Source organism: Scomber scombrus, chromosome 13 (assembly GCF_963691925.1).
Source record: "Scomber scombrus chromosome 13, fScoSco1.1, whole genome shotgun sequence".
Taxonomy (NCBI): domain Eukaryota; kingdom Metazoa; phylum Chordata; class Actinopteri; order Scombriformes; family Scombridae; genus Scomber; species Scomber scombrus.
The window spans coordinates 3,120,681-3,142,936 of NC_084982.1; the positions used below are offsets into that span (position 1 = coordinate 3,120,681).

Below are 22,256 nucleotides of genomic sequence, written 5' to 3' on the forward strand. Positions count from 1 at the left end.
ACTACCGAGAACGGCGATTGCAAATCTAAAAACTAAGAACAGCAGTCAAGCAGCACAAGAAAGAAATGAAGATCACAGAACAGGACATCACAGCAAGGTAACCTGCAGAGATGAAAGGAACAATTTATTAACAGAAAGTTTTATGTGTCACTCTGACCTCTGTCAGTGCAGATGAAATACACAGTTTATGCCTCAGTTACTTTGGTTTCACTGTAATATTTAGCATATGGTAGCAGCACGTGATCAGTTTCCCAGAACTCAAGATGGCATCTTTTATTTGCTCATTTCATTATTTCAAAACCCTAAATTTCAGGTTATTTAACAAAAGCATCAAATCTTCACATTGTGGAAGCTCTCACTAAAGAATATACATTTTTTTTATATGCCACTCTTGCTTGATACATAACTTCAACTTAAACTTCAGTAATTGATTGACTCTTTCTCAGCAATATATCTTCAGTTAGATAGATTCAGTCAAGCGAATGCTGTCATCTCAATTCAGCTGTTGATAGTCAGAATGCCACCTACTCACCATGCATTCAATGTATGGACTGTTTTTTTTTAATGACAAGATTTGCAGTAAAATATATTATATAATATAAGATATATTAGTATAATATAAGATTTGGTGAGAAAAAATATTCAAAGTTCAGAGATACCCACATAAAATTTGTGTTTGAAATGAAGCAGAAAATGTACATGAACTGTATCCAGCAGGTTGTGAAGTCTGTCTCCGCTCAGTGTCACTCGAGCTCGGCCAGGCCGCTTCTCACCAGAGGCAGATGGACTAGCTTCCCTTCCTCATTGTACAGCAGCACTTTGAGCTCTGGGTTCCGTGCCTAAATGGACAGAGATGACACAGGGCGCTAATTTCACACTAAATCAAGCTCTGTGTGACAACCAGAGCTTAGACAGCAAACTGCAATATAGATGTTTTTTTTTATTTCTTAGCTCAGCAAAGAAAGTGTGCACATAGTTTTAAAGTGTCATGTGATTCATTATATCATAAGTATAATACTAATATGGAATTAGTAGTTCTTACAATTAGCCTGTGTGTTTCATACCAAAACAGTAGCTGTGATGTTGCAGTGTAACAAGTCGATCATTTCCATGGCAGCCTTCACGCTCCACCCGGGGCTGTAGGGCAGCTTGTCCTCGTGCCTGTTGACGCTGGGAGCCTTAAAGCCAGCGACTCGGACTTTGAGCGCCCGGGATGGAAACTGCAGCAGCTCTGCAGGAATCTGACGCAGCCTGACAGAGAACCAGAACAATGTAAGGCTGAATGCATGTCAAATCAGGTGCTGCGGCAAAAAATGTGAATAGCATGTTTAGACTGCATGGGTAGGGGGGCTGCGTTGGCCTGAACCACAATCAACTGTTGAAGTAACTAGCCTGGCGTCACGCTGTGGTAGCAATCACAGCTGGATATTTAAAATTATCGTGAGATGTTGATACTTTTTCTAAAGATCACAACAAAGTGAACAAACAAAGTGAACAAACAAAGTGAAGGAAGTTTTCACCTGCATCGCACCCTGAGTGCAGTCAAAAGTATTTTTAATCAGCTTTTTGTATTTTTAAAATGAGGCTCTTTACTGGAGCTGAACTATTCTGGGCTACATTATCTAAATAAAACTGTACTCCTGTAGTGTGTGTGTGTGTGTGTGTGTGTGTGTGTGTGTGTGTGTGTGTGTGTGTGTGTGTGTGTGTGTGTGTGTGTGTGTGTGTGTGTGAGTGTGAGTGAGTGTGTGTGTGTGTGTGTGTGTGAGTGAGTGTGTGTGTGTGTGTGAGTGAGTGAGTGAGTGAGTGAGTGAGTGAGTGAGTGAGTGAGTGAGTGAGTGAGTGAGTGAGTGAGTGAGTGAGTGAGTGAGTGAGGGTCATACTTGCTGGTGGGGAGAGTGTCATCAGAGCCAAAGTCGACATGTTGGACCAGGATCTTGATGGGTTCCAAGCTGGTGAATTTCATCAGCTTGGCCCGGTAATACTTCCCGTCACTGTACTCTGCCAGACACGGACCTCCTGAAAACCACCAAGTAGAGTCAGACAGTCCACTTTACTGAACTCAACACTGTAAATGTGTTTCCTATCACATGCTGATATGACTTCAGATATGTTTTTAAAGGCAGCTTTTGGGGCTAGAATCATAGGCAGTGAGTGCAGTGAGATGTTACCTTCAGGGAAGGTGGTGAGTCGTGGCAAACTGTCAATGTTTGCATTGATTCGGTCCAAAGCCTCGTCCAGAGTCTCTCTGTCCACCTCCACATCAGCTGTCCCCTCCAGAGGCCACAGGAACAACTGCAGGACACACACATATACTAATAACTAAGCACTTTTCTTTTCATGGATCCACTTCGCCTCATATCCCTTCAACAGCATCCTATCGTGAGCACACATCTGGTTAGTTCATGCTTCTACTTATCTGTGGTCAGTATCTACCTCGTTGGGGGTCCACAGGTGCTTGACCCTGACCTTGAACTCCTCTCCCTCCTGAGGCATGTTTTGGTAGATAAAGGGCCCCAGCACTGGCTCCTCAGGTTCCCTCAGACCCTTGAGACACAACATCAGCATAGATTTACTCAGAATACAAATAGTAGCCTCAGAACAAAAATAACTGCTGTGTTAGCATCATTCATTTCATACTATTTATTTAATGTATCCCCATCACACTGCTGTCATTAATCCCTCGATTTATATTATGAACTTTATTGGTTTTTATTTGTTAACATAAAAAAATCGGAGGTATAATTAACTGAAACATGCTGAGACTTGATACAGTCTATAAAGAGAGATGCACTCAACTGCCCCAATTTATATTATAGTTATTTGACTCAATGTACAAACTACCACTTATGGTTGATGTTGATGAAAGATGATACATGGTGCAACTATATAATGTTATGGTTTTTAATTATAGCTGAGTCTATATTGATCAAATCTAATCTATGGCCTCTACTTGAACTACATTACCTCAGTGTTGATGTCCCAGTCGTCCAGGAAGGAGGTGACAGGCAGCATAGAGGGTCGCTGCAGAAACACACGCTGATTGAGTAAATTACAGCAACACTGACTCAGAAACCAAACACACACACACACACACACACACACACACACACACACACACACACACACACACACACACACACACACACACACACACACACAACACACACACACACACACACACACACACACACACACACACACACACACACACACCTTCTGTGCAGAGGCAGTCCGGTCACTGGAGGCGTGTTCGTGTTGACACAGGATCCTGCTGAGGCTCATGTTGTCCAGGAAGATCTCAACAGTGAGCGGGGCCCTCGGGTCAGCTGGCAGCTCCTACCACACAAACACACACACATCAATAGAAAATAGATACTAGAGGTCGCCTGTTCACCAAATACTCCACTGGTTGAACTGTCAGTACTGTCACTAGTTGATGCTGTGGCCTCGCCAAGTATGTCTTGACCTGAATCCAATAGAACACATTTAATGTATTTCAGAGTTGAAGGTAGAGCAACAAAAACCCGTCCAGCAAAGAACAGCTGAAAAGAATCACCTGTGACTAATAGAACATCACATTTATGCAACACTGGTATCATCCCTGCCCAGGAGGGATCCAATCTGTCATCAAAAACCAAGGTGAACATGCCAAATACTGAAAAACTGTGTGATTTTTGCAGTTCCTTGATAATATGAATGCTTCATTAAAGTTTAACTAGTCAAACATTCAGGGTTTTTTTAATTAACTGGTTTAATTCTTCCTGGGTTTTGTCTAAAAACAAATAGCATTGTATATAATGAACATGATTTGTAATTACTGAACATTTTACTGACCGGGAATGTACTCATTTTTGTTATATACTGTATTAACAGTTTATGGTTCATTCATTCAGGTGTGATACCACAATGTATTCACAGTGTAACTTTACCATGATTTGCATGTCCACACAGCGGCTCAACAACATCTCCCGTAGCAGCCCGATTGCATCCTGCTGCCACTTGCCCCCAACCTGAAGACATAAGAACATATGAGAGAAAAGAAGAGGTGAAGAGTTTACTATGAACTGAGGAAGGAATTCGATCAGTCGTCTTCTCTCTCAGCCACCTGCAGGTTTAAGGAAGTGCTTTTTTAATGTTTTGTCACCTAGAATTTTATTGGAATGCCAAGACAAAGACACTATCCATTTTTTGGTTATTTTTGGCTAACATTTTCAAGAAGACAGAGAGGAAAGGACAAAAGGGGTGATTTGCCAGAAAAGGTCCACAGGTGGACTGGAATAAGGAATGTGTGGTCACATGGTCAGTGTCTTAAACAACTTGACCACCAGGACACCCCATGAAGCCTAAATTATATATCTTTTATTTATACATTTTGCCATCTGCCCATGTTAATTAAGTCCATCCCCATGCACAGACCATCCCAAACATGTGTCCCAAATGTAAATGTTCTGAACACACATAATAATAGCTGAACAATTACAAACAAATAGGTATAAGGTGACTGAGACCTTTTTAGTGCTTAATTCTGAATTCAAAATAAATTAAAATATGCTTTAATGACACAATAAAACAACAAGAAAAGTGTGTGTGAAGATTTGTGTCCTATTTTATAAAGTTTCTATAAAAGACTGTAAATGCTGTGGTATGTGGTTAATGCTATGTACTAGTTCCAATAAAAATGTACAAATGAATTAATTAATTTATATTTTAATATTTTACAAGATTATTATTATTTTATTTTTTTAAGAGCTTGTGGATACATTGACACACACAAACACACACTCTTACAGGTTTGATGCGGTGCAGCTTGCAGGGCATACAGAGCTGAGGAACATCCTCACACAGCAGCACAGGGTAAACATGGACCACTGGAATATTCTCCACTAGACCGTAATCCACATACTGAACCTGTACACACAAACATTAACAAAGACATATTACACTTTATATTACTGCTACAGTGAGGAAGAGATTTTAATTAAAACTGCATGTTAACAGTTAACAGCCACAGTGTGTGTGTGTGTGTGTGTGTGTGTTCCTGACCTTGACGTGTCCTCCCAGCAACTCCAGCAGCTGCCCTCTGTACCACAGCATATCAGGTCCGATGACAGCGCAGCCCTGGACCATCTTCCAGGTGTATGGCTTCTGTCTGGGCAGCGTCTTCATGCTCTGCTGGATCCTCTCCCTCAGCTGCTCCAGCTGACACTCTGACACAGACACAGGCTTTATTTAGATTCTAGTTTGGCCATGTTTTCAGAAGCCCCATAATAAATTAATAAAAGAGCATAAATTCATGCGTGTATGAATTTAACCGCAACTGTGTATTTGCAGTTCAGATAAACTTGTTGTGTTATGAAGATCCGTTAATATGAGTTGTTTTCATCAGAAATCCAGCTTCTCATGTTTTCTATCATTTTATTCATCAACTGCTAGCATTACTAATAAAGACTGTATAATGGGCAGATTGTGTTTTGATCTTTGTTGTGATAATAAAGACCTAATATGTTGTTTCTATGATAGCATATAGTTTTCAGAAAAACAAGTGAATCTGATCCTGAGCTGAGTGACAGATGAGCACCTGCATTCTGTGCTTGGGCGTAAATGAGGCCGTCCTCTCCGATGGCTGAAATGGTCATCTGGATGTTACCGAGACACGGCAACTCTGGGGGGAGGTACAGCTGAGTCTTCACCTAAACACACACACACACACACACACACACACACACAGACTTAGAACAGTGGATAATAAGAACTTTGGTAAATCATTTATCTATAAATCACTTTTATTCACAGACATCTCCATATTTTTCTTTGTTTTAATTAATTTCGGTAGATTCTCTTTTTGACTGTAGCTAAATACATGACTTACAATGGACTGTCAAACAGCTTGCCAAATTGGCTGCTTCTTTTGTGTATTTAAACAGACTCCAGGTGGATAAAAATGGGTTTCTTGCCCAGAAAGTGCTTGTGTGTGTGTTCACCTTTTCAGCAGACATAATGGTGCGGGGAGCAGGTTTTGGAGGGATGAGAGAGGAGACAATGGAGGATGGGAAGGGGAAAGGTATCAAAGAAGAATCTGTAGGAGTAGCAGTGTTGTTTTTCTCGCTATCAGAGCCATCTGCTTGTGTCTCGTCCACTGGAGACTTTGCATCGGTTTCTTTGTATTTTTCAATGACAGCCTCTCTGCAAGAAATACACACACACACCAAACATGTGCCCACTGACATAAGGCAGACATTAGGTGACTTACGATTTTAAATTTATTATCAGACACAAATCCTGGTTATTAAACATATGGTGCTAAAATCTCAACAAAATCAATTTATTCAGGGCTGTGTATTTATTAGTGATCAGAAAGAGAGAGAGTTCGAATCAAACACACACACACACACACACACACACACACACTCACACAGATGCTGGCTTCCTCTTCTTGAGTGCGAGGCCCTCTTTAGCCAGAAAGTCTGCAATGCTGACAAACTGTCCCATCCTGTTGGAGCAGAACAGAGTGACGTGCACTGGACGCTCATCTGTAAACTCCTGGACAAAGACAGAGAGGAGACACACACACACACTGAAAGTAAGTAGTTACAGAAACACAGAAAAATAGGTGCACAAGGAGAGCAAAGAGTAAAATAGGTGAAGTAATGCAGGAAATGGGGCGTAAGGACAGGAGCAAAAGCAGACCTTGACATTCAAAACAGCTTGGGCTCCAGTGAGGTAGTAGGAGATGAAATCGCATGCCGTGGCTGTCCAGGTGGATCGGCCTCCTGCTGGCCTGATACAGAAAGAGATTTGAATCTATTTAAATCCATCATGTCACACACATCCTGTATGAAACTCCTTAACTGTCTCCTTAACCACAGTATCATTTATTATTAGCAGTATGTGTATGTGCCTGACTAAATACAGTGTGTATGATAGTGTGTGTGTGTGTGTGTGTGTGTGTGTGTATAACCTGATGTCAGTGAGAGTGCACTCCACTGCCAGAGCACCCATCAAAGAAGGTGGCAGCGGCCGCAGGTTGCTGACGTGCAGCTTCGCCCTGTTGCCATGGTCACAGCGAATCACCTGGTAGCAGTCAGCAAAGAGACAGAGTCGCTATTATCAATGCAGACAAGCCACTTTTTAGTGTATGCTTTTTTAAAAATTCACATATTTTCATGAAATCCAAGACAAAAATATCTAATATAGTGGTTCAGTTGTTTCAGAGCAGAAACAGGTTTTAGACCTCAGCGATGTTACTGGATGTGACGTCAGAGCAGATCTGTCCTCTCTCCCAAACCCCGTTAATATGAGCAGCACAGTACATGTCCGCCTTCCACACCACATCTTGGGCCTCCATATGCTCACATTCCTTCTTCATGCGCTCACACATGCTGGAAAAGACCATTGGTGAACATCCACAAATGACTTGTTTTGTCCAACAGCATATTTACTTGATTCTTATTCACTTGATAAACTTCTTAAGCAATTAGTCAATAGTTGAAATGAGTTACATTAGATTAGTAGATGAGCAGAAAATGAATAGACCTATATAATTAAATAAAATACTGGTAATAATGTATGGATGCTTAACTGAAAGAAGACAAAAAATGACTTTACTGTCTCAATATTCGAGTTATTTAAATGATTTATGCTTTTTAACTGCTGACCTTTTCAGCTGAGAGTCGCACTGGGTGAACTGGACGTAGAAGCTGCTCGGTGAGTTGACATGGCTGACTCTGACCTTCAGGTCTTTGAGCTTGGCACAGATCTTCAGCTGAGTGTCAAACTCACGTGGCTCCTCTTCCTGTTCCCTGGTGACGTTTTGACTGGGGGCATCACGACTTTCCGTGGCCAAAGATCCGAGGTTGAGTGGTGGATCCCATATGGCAGGGTAATCACCAGGGGGCCGGGGACCCTTGGGTTTCAGTCTGCATTGGATGAGATTTTACAGGACAGTAAGGGGCGGAGGATGGGTGAAAGTGGGACAGTAAACAACAAAGAAAGAGGTGAAGGGAAAGAGAGGAAATTGAAAGAATGAAAATTTGAATGATGGAAAACAAAACCTGAAATAAAAAGTAAAGCTGCCCCGATACATTTTTTTTCAATTTTAGATGCAGAAAAATCCCACCAATACTAATGTGATATGTATTTTTTTTGTATTGGCTTAAATATCTAATTATTTTCCCTAGAAAATGACCTGTCAGATGTGACCATTTAGGTTATTACTTAATAAAGATTTCAGGAGCAATAATTCAGTGTGCCGGCACCTTTTTCAAGACTAGCTTACGTCTTCTTATCACAGCCTTCTTGGTACGCGTTGGACTGTGTAGACATAATCTTCAGTGCAAAAAATATACATTTGTAATTCTTAGATTATTTTTGGCATATGCTGCTTTTATTGGCTAGTTTGAAAGTGCAGAAAAACAGGAAAAAAGGATATGATTAGTGTCATGGTACCAGACAATTGAAAATCTACTGACGTCTACTGAAGTCTGGGGATTTCTAAATGCACCATAGTTGCTTGAATGGCAGCGAGACAACAAACCTATGCCCTTAACAAGGACATGCCTAAGCGGAAATGGTTGCCCCTGATTATCCTCAGTTGTGAACTGCATGTCAATGCCCCGATATGAATGGCCACCCTAAAGACTTCACAAAACCTGGGGGATTGTCCTCAGTCTCTATACATAAAGCCTTTAAAGACTGACCTGTGAGTGTAGGGATTGACATGCTACCAAGGTCTGCAATCTGGGCTGACCTGCCAATTAGTTTTACTCACCAACTCTTAGAAATGTAAAAGACACTCCAGACAATTCTCACCTCTCTCTGAAGCAGGCCAGCTCCTCTTTGACCAGCAGCTCAGCTATGTTGGCTACGGGCCCATTGAGGCTGCTATCAAACAGTTTGACTGGCAGAAGCTCAGTCTCGGGGACACTTGCTGGAGGGGGGGGGGGGGGGGGGGGGGGGGTTGGGTTAAGAGTGAGTGCAATATTAAAAACACAAGTTTAGTGACACACACACACCAAATACCTGTAGCCACGATAGTGACCAGTTTCTGGTGAGCCAAGCTGATGAACGTCTTGATGCAAGCATCACTCCAGTTCTCTCCGTCCAGAGGAAACACATCTGACAGGCAGCAGTGGATTGCCTGAAGGAAAGAAAATGTGTATTATGTCAACATTTCAGAGTAAGCCAAGATGAAAAAAAGATGCAGGAAAAAAAAGGTTCTACCATGAGCAATTTAAGCCAGGACTGTCAAAGTGTGATGGTTCTCTTAAGCACTAGGTGTAGATCATATTGTTTTCTTAACCCAAAAATAAATATCAGTTGACAAATCAAATGCTGTCCTCTCACCAAAGAGGGGAGGGCAAAGAACTCATCTTTGATCTTCCTCAGGTCACTGACTGACAGGATTTTCGTATTTCCAAAGTCGACGTACAGCACCTCTACTTTCCTGCCCCCTGGATGACCTACACACACACACAGAATATACACCAGGATTATTTTAGTGAGCTAAATTTCTAGTTAGTTTTGCCAAACCATGATGACAGTGGCAATCCTCCACGGCTATCATCTCAATCTCTGTAGCAAATCAAAAGTTTAAATCCATATAATAATACACATTACCTTTGCATCTTAGGGAATAAAGACTGTTATTTAAAGGAGTTCTGTATAATGTGATGAAAATCTTAAAATCTAAAAGTTACATCAAGTTATAAAAAAAATGATGTTATTTTAAAAATGTTGGTACAATAAAATAGCACCGTGACGGAGCTGTAAAACTCCCCGTCACTCAACATGTGAAGCAATTTGTGCTCAATCAACATCATATTGTTTGATATTTATTTTGCTGCAGCCAATCCTATAATCATTTTTTATATATTATATGCCCACTGCCTGTTATTTTCCAAAATAGACCACAACATGTCTCTGGGACAGAATGCGCCAGTGCAGTGTAGATATGAAGTTTCTTTCATAAAAGACTGCACTACTCTGTGCTTTGGCTTCAGCAGAACAGGTGGTGAGCCATGCTGTGTCTGTGCATCCCTCTTGAACCTGGTTTGCTACAGACAGTTTCAGATAGAATGTGATACCTAAAGTTATCTCTGCTACTTAAACCTCTAGGGCTTTTCAAGTATGAACTTTTGCATCTAAGGAGCAGTGGAGGTTGCATTCCCTCGGTCCTATGAGTGTGTTATGCACCTTCATAGACGCTCTCAAGGTGTGTGTTTATGTGACCTCTTACTTGTCTGACTTCCTTTGAGGGGCACAGCCCTGTCTACACAGCAGTGGCTCATTCAAGTGCCAGAGGTGCTTTTGGTTCAGTGGCTGCTCTGTGGGCCCAGTATACAGTATGTGTCCCATGCTGGTATGTGTTGCAGCGAGGGAATAAAATAACTTTAACTTCTGCTCCTTGAGAAGAGAGGAACACCTTATTGGTCTACTTCACAGCTGGTCTTGATGAAGAAAACTGAGACTTCCAAAGGTCATCTGCTTTTAAGGTGTGATTATAGGAGTCTTGTCAGACCACACAGGGGGTGTGATAAGACATACTACATGTGTTGTACCCCACTCCTTTTCTTCAGGGAACAGAGGTTATAGTCGTAACATTGACACAGCTGCTTTGTCCAAGCAGCATACAGTAAACACTGACCTGGATATTGGTTGACTCAGTGTTGCATTACTCCAATAATCAACAACCCTCACCTATAATCTGAGCTCTGTACCACAACTTGTCGTCAAAGCGGGCAACACAGGGCTGTCCTATGACAGGACAGTAGATATCCAGGACATCTTCTCCAGTTGATGTCACATTGTAACATTCCTGCAGCTTGGCTGAGAGCAACAAGGACTCCATGTTATCAACCTGGTGAGAGAGAGAGGATGTGAGCGGAGGAGAGTCACAGAGAAAAGAAATATGTCAAGAACCAAAAATGAATAAAATAAAATTGTGTTTTTGTACCATTTCCTATTGGGGTGGGGGGGTCCTTAAAATGTTGTACTTTATAAACTGCTTGACACATTTGTATTTCTTGTGATTTTAAATTATATCCCTGGCATCAGAGCCACAAATTGTGTTTGTGTGTGTGTGCTTATTTATGTGCATGTTTAGTACCAGCTGGATGTGGAAGTCAGCAGGGTTAGTGATGTTGGACACCACAGCATTGAGCTCTGTGTTGATCTTGGGGTAGTTAGGAGGATAGTACAACAGGGGCCTCCTGTCCAACGTCACTGGAGAATACAACCTTTAGGATTATAAGTGTTGGAAAAGCACAGCCACAGTTAAATAACTTCAGTGGTAGAGTTCAAGTAGATTCAGTTTAATTTGATTCATGACGATTCAATTACAGCAGACAAATAGAAATAGTGCCAAAAGTGCTTATCAGAATTTATTCTAGTAACTTGCAAATGCACATATACCTGGCCACTTCAATGAAGACGAGGTATTCTCTGACAGAGATGGGCACTTGGCTGGATTGGTCCATGGGACATTTCCTCAGGTCCACCAACAAAGTGTCTCTGTCCTGACCGAACAGATGCATCTCAACTGCTGCAGAGCCAACCACACTCTGAAATTCAACCTGTGCCTCTTTGCTCCAACCCTTGGTCTGAACACACACACACACACACACACACACACACACACACACACACACACACACACACACACACACACACACACACACACACACACACACACACACACACACACTATGACTACAGCTGCTGATGCTTTAGCAATAAAATGACACAACAATAAATATATAACATTCAGAGTGCCTTAATCTGGGGCAACTGGACTTGGATTTAAGATTCTGGAAAAAAAGGTCTTCTAATTTAATGGCTTCATTTGTTCTTCATTTGCTTATAAGAGATGCAAAACAAATCTAGAGCGAGTCAAGCTGCCCTTAATTCAGCCCTCCTGGGAACACCATGACCTGGATGACCTAAAATCTTAAAAACACACATTTGACAACCCTATGGCCCAACAAAAACATCACAAAAAATAAAAGACAAAATTTCATGAAAAATACGTATTTAAAAAAAAAAAAACACTCAACCAAAATAGTTGAAGGGGCTATCTCAAGGAGGAGAGAAGGAACTTACTAACTCAGCTCAACTAAATTAAGGTAACCAGGAACCAAAAGTGACACATCTGAAGAGCCATGGTGATTCAGTAAATTATGATGACAGCTTGCAAACAATTAAAGCTGAAATGCAACTTTCACACAGACAAGAAAACAAGACAGAGTCAAAAAGTTGTTGGTGTGTATTTATAGTTGCGTAATTGATGTTTAAATGGATGTAAAGGACACATGCAGTGGTGGGAAAAAAAAGACTGAAAACTTCATACCACCTGTCTCTAAAGCACAAGATCTGGTGAGCATTTAATAATTTTTAATCACCTTCCATACACTATTTTTTCTTTTGTTAATTTATTTGCTTTCTCTCTCACACCCCCAGAGAGGAAACATTTTATTATTTCGTCAAACTCAAGACACTATAATATACACAGTATGTAAACGTCAGTAGTCCTACCAGGTCATATGGGACAAGGTCTTTGAGGGAACATCGGATGGCCTGAGAAACAAAGCGACCCAGCTCTGAATTCGGCGCCTCTTTCACCTTCTTCAGGTGGTTGTTCACAGCCTTCAGTAAAGACTCGGTGTTCCCGTCCTCACTGAAAAATGTTTCAGACAAGGGAGAAGGAGGGGAGTGTATTGGAATAACTACATTTCTACAGTATTCAGCTAAAATAACTAAACCAAATGCTTCACAATCTAGATACTGTAAACAGGTCAGTTAAGCATTTATGGTGCATGTATATATTTATGTGCAACTTCTCAGATTAAATCAGTATTGATGACAAAGCCGGTCAAAAATATTGACCATATTATTACTTTAAACAGAATTCATATTATAGATAATTTGGTGATATACTTTGGTAACATGACTCAGTATGGAGAGTGCAAGAAACCACCATCTGCTGCTGGATAATATGGTAAAAAATAAAATCTTTATAAACTCATGAATATCAGTGTTTCCTCTACAACAAAAAAGCAACACTCTGAGGGCTGCCATCATTTCTGCGGTGAAGCAGGCAATGACACAGCAATGAGGAAGCAGAGCTGGATTGTTAACAGAATGATGTTCCTTCTATGGCCTCTTAGTGTGCCACAGATTGTGGTCAGAAATGATTGTGTCCCTAACTTGTCACTTAAAAATGTCTTCTGTGCCTGCCTGAGCGAAGCATCGTTTCATGTGGGGAACGCTGCAGTGTACACCTCCTGCTCTTATTTTGTTTGTGTACCTCTGAATGGTGACACTCTTGGTGAAGCCGTAGTCGAGGAAGTAGACTTGGACACTGGCCAGCTGGGTGACCGGACAGGCTTTCACAGGCTTCCTACAGTCAGTCTGGAAGACTTCAACCACGCTGGCCCGGCACCAAATTCCCTCCTCTGACTTTACAAAGACTTTGGAGCCTGGAAGGGAGGAGAAAATAAACGATTCATTCCATGCTGAGAGGATGAGTGTTAACATTATCTGGGGATAACAGTGGTGGAAAAAAAGGTGAAATAATTTTAATGTAATGAGACAACAAAATAAAATAGTTTTTGCAATAAAATATAATACTTTTCTATTTCTTAAACAAAGCCAGCAGCTGTCAACAGTTATTATTTATCAGTTTCAGCACAGACTAATGATCCACTGTATATATAGCACTTACAAACCTAATAAACTTTTCTAAATTGCTCTATTTCTTCATGAATATTTTCTTTCAGTAAATACAGGCAACATTCCTGTCAAAACAATAATTAGGTCAAAACTTTGCCTTTAGCCACTTAGAGTTAGATACATTTCCATTACTTTAGCCTAATACTAAAATTCTGTATACTAAACCAGTCCTTTGGAAGGCATATGTTCAAAAAAATATAGGTGAAAAATAAGCTTCTCATTTTTCCAATCACACACCAGTCTCAACTGTGTCATTGGAGGAAAAGCGACTACTATGTTTGCTGCAGAGGCGGTAAATCTTCTTAGACAGGTTCTCGCTTCCCCTCCTCTCCGCTACATAGCGGACGTAGAAGTGACTGGGATTCACAACGTGCGTCACCACCACCCACTGGGAGACTAGGAGAGATGAGCAAGGAGAATGAGAGAGGAAGAATAAGAGAATAATAATAATACAACAAGTGTAATAGCAGTCATCATCATCACTACAAAAACAATAGGTTCCTCATACTTTCAGTGCCCTGTTGGGAGCTGAGTGGGTAGTGTACACCCAGTTTAAAGAGCTTTTTCCCTAAAAACAGCTGCCTTGTGAGGCTGAAAATGATGCCAGTTGCAGTTAGACATCTGAACAATGAGATGAAACTCAGAGCAGACTCCACTGATCATTACAAGTTACAGTGTTTGGATATCATCATGATATAAATTTACGTTAATAACCTCTCCTTCTCTTACTGCCAAACATCTGCTTTTTCTTCTTTCTGTTGCTTCTCCATTTGTCATTTGCTAGCTCAGGTCCAGTTGGAGGGAGTGCTTCAGCTACATACAAAGGGTTAAACAAAAAAACAGACTCCATCAACAGCAATTTAATGTTTTGATTGGACCTGACGTTATTTCAGTGAAGTTGAACAGGAAAATGTGACAAAGCCACACACACCATTCTCTTGTCCCTGGTCTAAAAACTCCTCAATGATGACGTCTGGGGTCACGAGATCTGAGGCAGAGCTGTGACGGGACAGATTGGACCTGGGGTGAGGTCTCGGGGTTGGAAAGGATTCTCGCAATGACGGGCTGCTAGTAATCAGGCCCTCCTGGTGCTGCGGGCTGGGAGATCTGTTGTGACCTGGCCGGGTACAGCTGCTGTTTCTGCCCTCCGCATGTTGCCAACGGGAATTTCTGTTGGGGGTGCCCGGCTGGCGGTCTTTGGGTGGAGACTTGGGAAAACTTAAATGGAACAACAAGATGACTTTGTGTCAAAATGCATCTTGCAACACTTAAGGATCATATAAATGATGAAGAATGTTTATAATGTTCAAACATAATATTTAATGTACCATTGACAGATGCTGATTTAGAAAGTACCGCTAGCATTATTGCTAACTGAAAAATAATGTTTTTGCACTTCAACCTCAACTTAAAAACATCTGAATCCAATAATAACATATTGTACAAAACCAAGATAGTCCCCTAAACAACAAGAATGAATACCATTGATGAAACTGAAAACTTTGTTAACAATGGGATGATACACATGATCTTATTTAAAATGATTAACCCTTACATACTGTTTACATTCTGACTGACAATTAGTCTCTACACCAATTCACATTCATAAATTCCCCATCAGTCATTAATACATGTTTGATTAATCCTTCTGTTTGATTAATTTCGTGGAAAAAAAGACATGCACAATCACTTTTATGGAATATGACAACATGTTGCTGATTTTTGATTTTTTTTAAATTTTATTTAAAAGGTGCAACCTAGAGTGAGAAATCGATCCAGACGATATATTGGATTATATTTAAGCACTCACTGTCTTGGGTTGCCCACTTCCATCTTCAGAGACAAAGCCAGACTCTGGTTCAGACCCTCTGACTGGAAAACACAGCTAAAAATTTCACACGCACACGCGCGCACACACAAACACACACACACACACACACACACACACACACACACACAAATTCAATTAAAACCTGTCACTAAAGATGGTCAGGTTCCTATACTTCATGCAACCATAGCATTCAAAATTTAAGCTCTTTGGTATTATCATTATAACCTTTATTTAATCAGGGAGTAAGAGGGACCTGAGTACTGAATCTGAGCATAGTAGTTATACTCAGCTTGGTTGTTACATTTATAACTGATGTTATCACTGATAGAGGAACAAGAACTGATATTCAAGACTTAAGACTGTTTGGTTATCGGTAACTGGTACAGCAGGAAAATATTTGCTAACAGTGCATACAGTCTATTGTACTTTTTTACTGTTGTTAATGTTTGTGTCATGCACAGATGAGTTACACACATACAGGACACTAAATACACTGTTGTGGTGGTGAAAAGACACTTCAGAATAGAGTTTAAAGTGACAAACCTCATTCCTGAGCCCTGAGTAATGCAGTTCATATCAAAGGACTGTTTATCCACAGGAGCCTGCAGAGTCTCCAGAACCTAACACACACACACAGAGTATAATTCAGCAGCCAATATATTTCAACCACTGATAAGGGAAATACATGTAAAAGCAGAGTTTACCAGTATTTGCTTGTTGGCATATCTGTAGTAAGTACTTATTAGTATCTGTTGAGTTGTATTTAAGCTTAACTGCACACCTTATCCAGGGTACAGTACTGCTCCAGGAAGGGGACACGGCGGACTTCCCTGGCCATCTGCATGGCAATCTCCAAGGCCTTCATCCTCTCCTGGACACGGCACACCTCTGATTGGCTGGCAGGGAGTTTTTCCTCAAATTTTGTAAGCTGATTCAACTGCACGTCTTTCCTATTGACAGAGGAATTGCAGATTCTAAGACAAATGTTGCTTTACATACTTTCTTCAGGGAACATTTCCCCAGCCTGGGGACGGAATACACATTCAAGTGTTAAACAAGAAGAGACTAATCTCATGGGGGGGAAAAACTCTAACCCTAACTCTTAATATCCCCACTATTGGCTCTTATATTGCACAGTATTTCAATATTGCGTATATTGTGACAGCCCTACTCACTGGCCCTAACTTACCACTTAATTTGATACAATCACCTCCAGCTTGTCGAAAATATTTATTCTTCTAATCTTGAGCATCACTACAGAGAATGAAATCCCTGTCCTGGACATAATATTTTCCAGTATTATCATTCATCATATCATTTATGCATTTGGTGTTTAAAATAATGTAATCATTTCTACAGATTAAGTGAAAATAAACTGAGTATAATACACTACATATATGACACTATTCTTCTTGAGTAAATGGGATGTTACAAAGTTCTTGATGTAAAAGTACTTTTTTAAGATTTATAGGCTATGTCATACCACTTTTGGACAGCATGTACAGCCTTGCTTGCAGCCTGCTTGATCTCCATCACCAGTCGATCTTGCTCTCTTTTCACCTGCTTTGCCAGACCCCTCGTCAGAGTCTGCAGATGAAAACAGTTGCAGATCAGTCCTGCACACCACTCAGAAAACAAGTTTTTTAATTTTGTTTATTTCTTGTTGGCTGATCTATAAACCTGATGATCTCTTTTTAAAGGGAATGGATAATGTGTACAGTCATGTTCTGGATCTAGTGCAGCGGTCACCTCGTATATGTGCTCCAGCTGGGCTAGATTTTCTGTAGCCCTGGCCAATGCTTCATCCACCACTTTCTCAATCTTCTCAATATCAGCCAGCTGAATAAAGCAATACAAGAAACCGTAGTTTGAATTATTGTTGTCCGCAGACACTGTAACAGTCTAGCCAATACACTCTGCAAATGATCAATTTTATTTAGACAGACCATTTAACCTCTTCCCCCTTCTACTACTGACCCATTTTTGTCTTTCTTGGGGTGGGTCAGATCATTAGGGGAGGATAGCAGGTCAACAGTATATGCCACATTCAAGTGGTTTATATCATCTAAAAACTTGGAACCTGAAGATTAATTTGACATGCAGCTCAGTACTGTGTAAGTTTTTCTAATCATAAATCTGTAATAAATATTGCGTTATGTTTTCTGTATATGCAGAGTTTGAAAGTCTAAAGTGTGTAAGGGCTTAGATTATGTCTAATAAGTTGTTGCAGCAGTTTTTAGGTTGTTACCATTTGTAACACAAAGTCGGTGTAAAATTTTTCACCACTTGAGAATTGATAAAAATGGTTAAACCCATTTTCATTCAGATATCTTGAGGTGAGAGGCCTAAATTTGGAGAGCTATGGCCCCCTTCCTGACAAGCTACCATGACATGGTTGGAACAAATGGATGCCTTAGGTTTTCTAGTGTCATATGATACCAGAGTCTTCACTGCACTATTAAAGTAGCCTCTGAAAGACGGTGATGTTGGCCAAGGACTCTGGCATCCTTTGGGAATTTAAGGAGGTTAAACATCAACAGCAGTGGCTACTGACACGTCAACTTTCATTTCCCACCGTTGACCCATGTGATAACCCAACCGTACCTGCTCCACTTCTTCAGTATTGGCATTGATGTCTGTGAATGGCAACCGTTTGTTCTTCTTGGGGTGTTTCCTTCAGGAGATGACAACACAAAAGAGATAACAAGGGGAATTCAGACTCTCTTTTGAAACTATACTACACAACTTGATCAAATAAGAAGTTGACCTGATCACAAGTTGCTCAAACGATGTCTTCAACTGCACAAGTTGGTAGCGTGGTTCAGCTGAACATTAAGAAATGCATTTTACCTTTTCATATTGTTTATTTTAGCAGTGTAAATGAGGCCGATGATTCTGCTGTCCTCCTGCAGTCCATACACTCCACCTTCGGGAAGGCTTGACTCAACCTACAAAGGAAGAACCTTTGTTATTGTATTGTCATTTTACCTCTTCAAACAGTTGAATAGTGGAATTGATAAAAACCTGGCCGTGTTTATATTAGTGTTTCCCATTAATTATATAGACTGGCGGCCCGCCAGTCTAATTTGTGCCGCCACAGTTTCATATTGAGCTGAACATGTTTGTATACTCTCTAAAACGTTACGTTGTTTTAGGGCTGAGCGGTTTGATTTATCAACGTATTTTCAAATGGGATATATGACGAGACGTAATCTTCTTTTATGTGGCGGATTATATTGTTAAATTACTGACTGAAGTTGTGACAACTTTCCAGCGTCTCTGGTCTCTGCAGCATGGAGGGTTCAGCTCTGCCTCGCTGAGACAGAAGGAGGAGCAGCTAACATTAGTCTCTGCTGCAGTTTGCTGTCAATCCTCTGCTCTCAGGGAGTCTGTTCAATGAGGGAATACTACTACTTTATTCCTCCTCGCTGTTCTGTATAAAAGGTCTGGACACTGAATGGGGGAACAGAGTTGCTCCGTCAGTGAGCGGCTACAGGACGCTGTTGTGTTAGCTGTGGTCGAGCGAGTTAGAGAGTGAATGAAGTGGGGGAGAGCTGACAGTATGAAAGCCGGTAAATCAGGTCAATAACACGTTATTTTCTGATTGTTTCACAGCAGTTACGTTCAACAGCACAAATAAACTTCCCCACACACCTCCACCCATCCCTGCAGCTCAGCCTCAAACCTCTGAATCTGAAACACTGGTGTGCTGTTTAAAACACAGCAGCAGCATTATGCTGCTTTGATTGGTTCAGTTTAAAAAAGCAAAGACTTAATGAGAGATCTTCTTTATTTCCATCTGTACAATAAATCAACTCTGATCCTGATGTACTTCTACAGTAAGTCATCTTGAAACCTTTTATTGATAAGCAGACAGTTAGTTTAGTTATTGGAGGAAACACATGTAGAAAAAGATATTTACTGAAACAGTATTTTATGTTCATAACTAATCATCTCGTTGAACTTGGAAAATCACTTCTGCTTTCTTTGTTTCAGAGCTGAAACATGGACATTAGACTTTCCAGATATAACCTCTTAATGTTGCTCTCAGAGGGCACCAGAATGATGCATTTCACTCCAAAATGTACAAAAAATTTCCCCCCGGACCACCGTAGTGGTCCCACCACCATAGCTTCTCAAAATTCTGTGGGAAACACTTATATACATCACAGGAACTGACTGGTCAACAGCCCCCTTTCACTATATTATCAGGCAAGGTTAAATAGATGACCAGCTGGTTGCTCACACAGCCAATACTGTATGTACAGATAAGTGGATCAATAGACAGATAAAGAGCCTCATTGAACACACTGATGTGGCCACTAAAAGCATTGGGAAACGCCTCAGGACCCTTTCAGAGTAACATGTTGCATCTCTTGTTCTACTGTGATCTTTGCTGTTTCACAAATCTGAATTAAACGCAACACAGCAAGTGGCTGTTTCACAAGTTTTAGTTTAACAGATTGGCTTTCACTGTAGACAACAACAGATCATAGAGACAAGGTTAGTTTCAGAGTTCAAAGGTGATATTACTTTATTTAAGTTTCCCTTACTTGCAAATTTAAGGATCATCAATCAAATATATTAATGAATATATAAGTGTAATAATGAATATCTTGTAATAAACACCAATTAATTCCAGTAGTTGCACAATTAACAGGAAGCAGGTCAGATTTCACAGTATAGCTGAGTATGACCACTCCCCAAATGAGGAGAAATTATGAGAAATAGGGAATGACAAATTATCTACCAAGTGGGGAGCTGTGACATTTTTCTTTGGTCAATACTTGAGTTGAGTTACACCACTCTATAGTTGCAAGAGTAAGCTCATCTGTAATTTTACCTCACACTCTGGACACCTGATGACATTGCTGCACTCAATGGACTGCAGGCAGGAGGTGCAGTAGATATGGCTACATAACAGCACACGTGGGAGGTTGCCATCAACTTCGTCCTCTTAGGAAAAAAAACAAAAACACAATACAGGAGAAATGCACTGATGACTACAAAATAATATAACATACATTTTTCTCATTATATCTGCTTAATTAAAAGTGCATTCTACATAATTACACACTCGGTATTCCTACAGAGATAAGGGGCGCAATTGTCAGCACAAAATAAGGTAAGGAAATTCAGCCAAATCTGGAGGTTTTTCTGGGTTTTTTAGGAATACCTTGCTTGCAGGTTTGACTACCTATGAAAAGTTCCTTTATATGTATAATAATATAATTGACTTTTTCCTTCATTTAGTTATTTCCCCCTTTTTACAATATGGTGTTGTATCCTGTTGGGGACATTAACTAATTACTCTTTTTTCTGAGCTTTGTATTGCTTTAAGGTGATAATATTGATCGTTTTTGCTGCAGAGCATTGACTGGGTATGTTTTGTGTTTTTTAATTAGAAAAAAAAACCATATAGGATAAACATATTTAGCACAGCTTGTAGTTAGGGACTTATACCTTGGGCTTTGGGCATTGGCTACCAGTGTTTAATAAATAAGCTGTACGTCTCACTATAAATGGTAATTGTACATATTTGTATTACAGTGTTAAAACCCCCAATTTGTTGTCTTACCTAACTTGTATTCGCTTATCTGAATAGTATTAGACGTATCACTTCCTGCCGTCCAATTGGCGCGACATTATGCGCAGCCGTCGGACTCAATTATCTTTATCAAAAAGTAGTGCCAACTCAAAGACAACTTGAAAACATGAATGAATTACATAATTAGCTGTATTAAACGCGTATATTACCAACACTATGTTTATTAGACAATGTTTGCACATTCAAACCGACGTCTACCGACACACCTGACTCTAATATTTTGGCTGCCGCTGACGGCCTGCTAGCTAGCATACGCTTTTTAACTTAACTTTTTAAATAACGGTATAACTAAGCGTTAAACTTTATGAAAGGTGAAGTAAATATCATACCGGGCAAAGAGAAAGCCTCTCCACATAAAGTGCAGGTCACAGCGCTGGCACTGTCACCTCTGTCCATCTTTTTTTTTCACCTGTAAAAGAGAAAAAATATTGTTTTTTTTCCCTGAAGTTGGAAAGTGCGGTCAGTTCTTCTTCTTCTTTGGGGTTTCACGGTAGTTGGCTTCGTTTAAAGCACCACTGTGTAAGATTTAGTGGTATCTAGTGGTGAGATTGAAGATTGCAACCAGCTAAATATTAGCTCAACAGCACACACATACAAATAATCTGAAGTTCTTTTACTGACCCCAATCTGGTGACTGTGGATCACCTCTGCTGCCCCTGTTGCTGTATATAATCACTGTAGTTCCTGTCCCCTTTTATTTTTATTTTATTTATGTAGTTACATGTCTACACAAGCATTTTTCAACATCAAGACTGGTCACACAGACCACAACATGCAGTCAATTGTCTACACAAGGATAATATGTTTCCTATATTCCTATATCTTATATCCTCATATCATATGTTTCCCATATGTTGTCTGTCTAGCTTTAATAGCTCATCAATCAAATATTCTGGTTGACAAGGCTGTCCTTGATGTCCTTGTCTGTTACATACACTATATGTTCCCATTTATTAAGGTCAAATGTACCTTATAGAGCAGTTGTGTGTTTAAAAAAAAAAAAACAGTTTCAAACAGTACATTGATAAATGACTCTTCTTGGCTTTTTACTCATGAAGCTTATTGCTATTGCTGTAATGTAACAAGTTTAGT

The 22,256-nt window shown here is 40.3% G+C and overlaps 1 protein-coding gene across 1 annotated transcript; it reads right to left on the reverse strand.

Annotated features, from left to right (window-relative positions):
• Window positions 1-743: 743 nt before the first annotated feature.
• rnf17 (ring finger protein 17) lies at window positions 744-21,560 on the reverse strand. Its single transcript, XM_062432231.1, has 36 exons — window positions 21,494-21,560; window positions 20,400-20,512; window positions 18,407-18,504; window positions 18,161-18,230; window positions 17,306-17,395; window positions 17,040-17,143; window positions 16,338-16,506; window positions 16,100-16,176; window positions 14,657-14,943; window positions 14,440-14,538; window positions 13,963-14,121; window positions 13,301-13,472; window positions 12,529-12,670; window positions 11,410-11,597; window positions 11,105-11,234; window positions 10,696-10,855; window positions 9,343-9,458; window positions 9,019-9,136; window positions 8,809-8,926; window positions 7,656-7,916; window positions 7,232-7,379; window positions 6,959-7,071; window positions 6,688-6,778; window positions 6,410-6,540; window positions 5,982-6,021; window positions 5,579-5,690; window positions 5,044-5,207; window positions 4,789-4,908; window positions 3,930-4,010; window positions 3,214-3,336; window positions 2,965-3,021; window positions 2,434-2,544; window positions 2,169-2,292; window positions 1,881-2,016; window positions 1,065-1,251; window positions 744-839 (listed from the first exon to the last, which is right to left on the reverse strand). Exons 1-36 carry the CDS (start codon window positions 21,558-21,560, stop codon window positions 744-746), a joined length of 4,572 nt encoding a protein of 1,523 aa, XP_062288215.1.
• Between the last annotated feature and the right edge of the window lie 696 nt (window positions 21,561-22,256).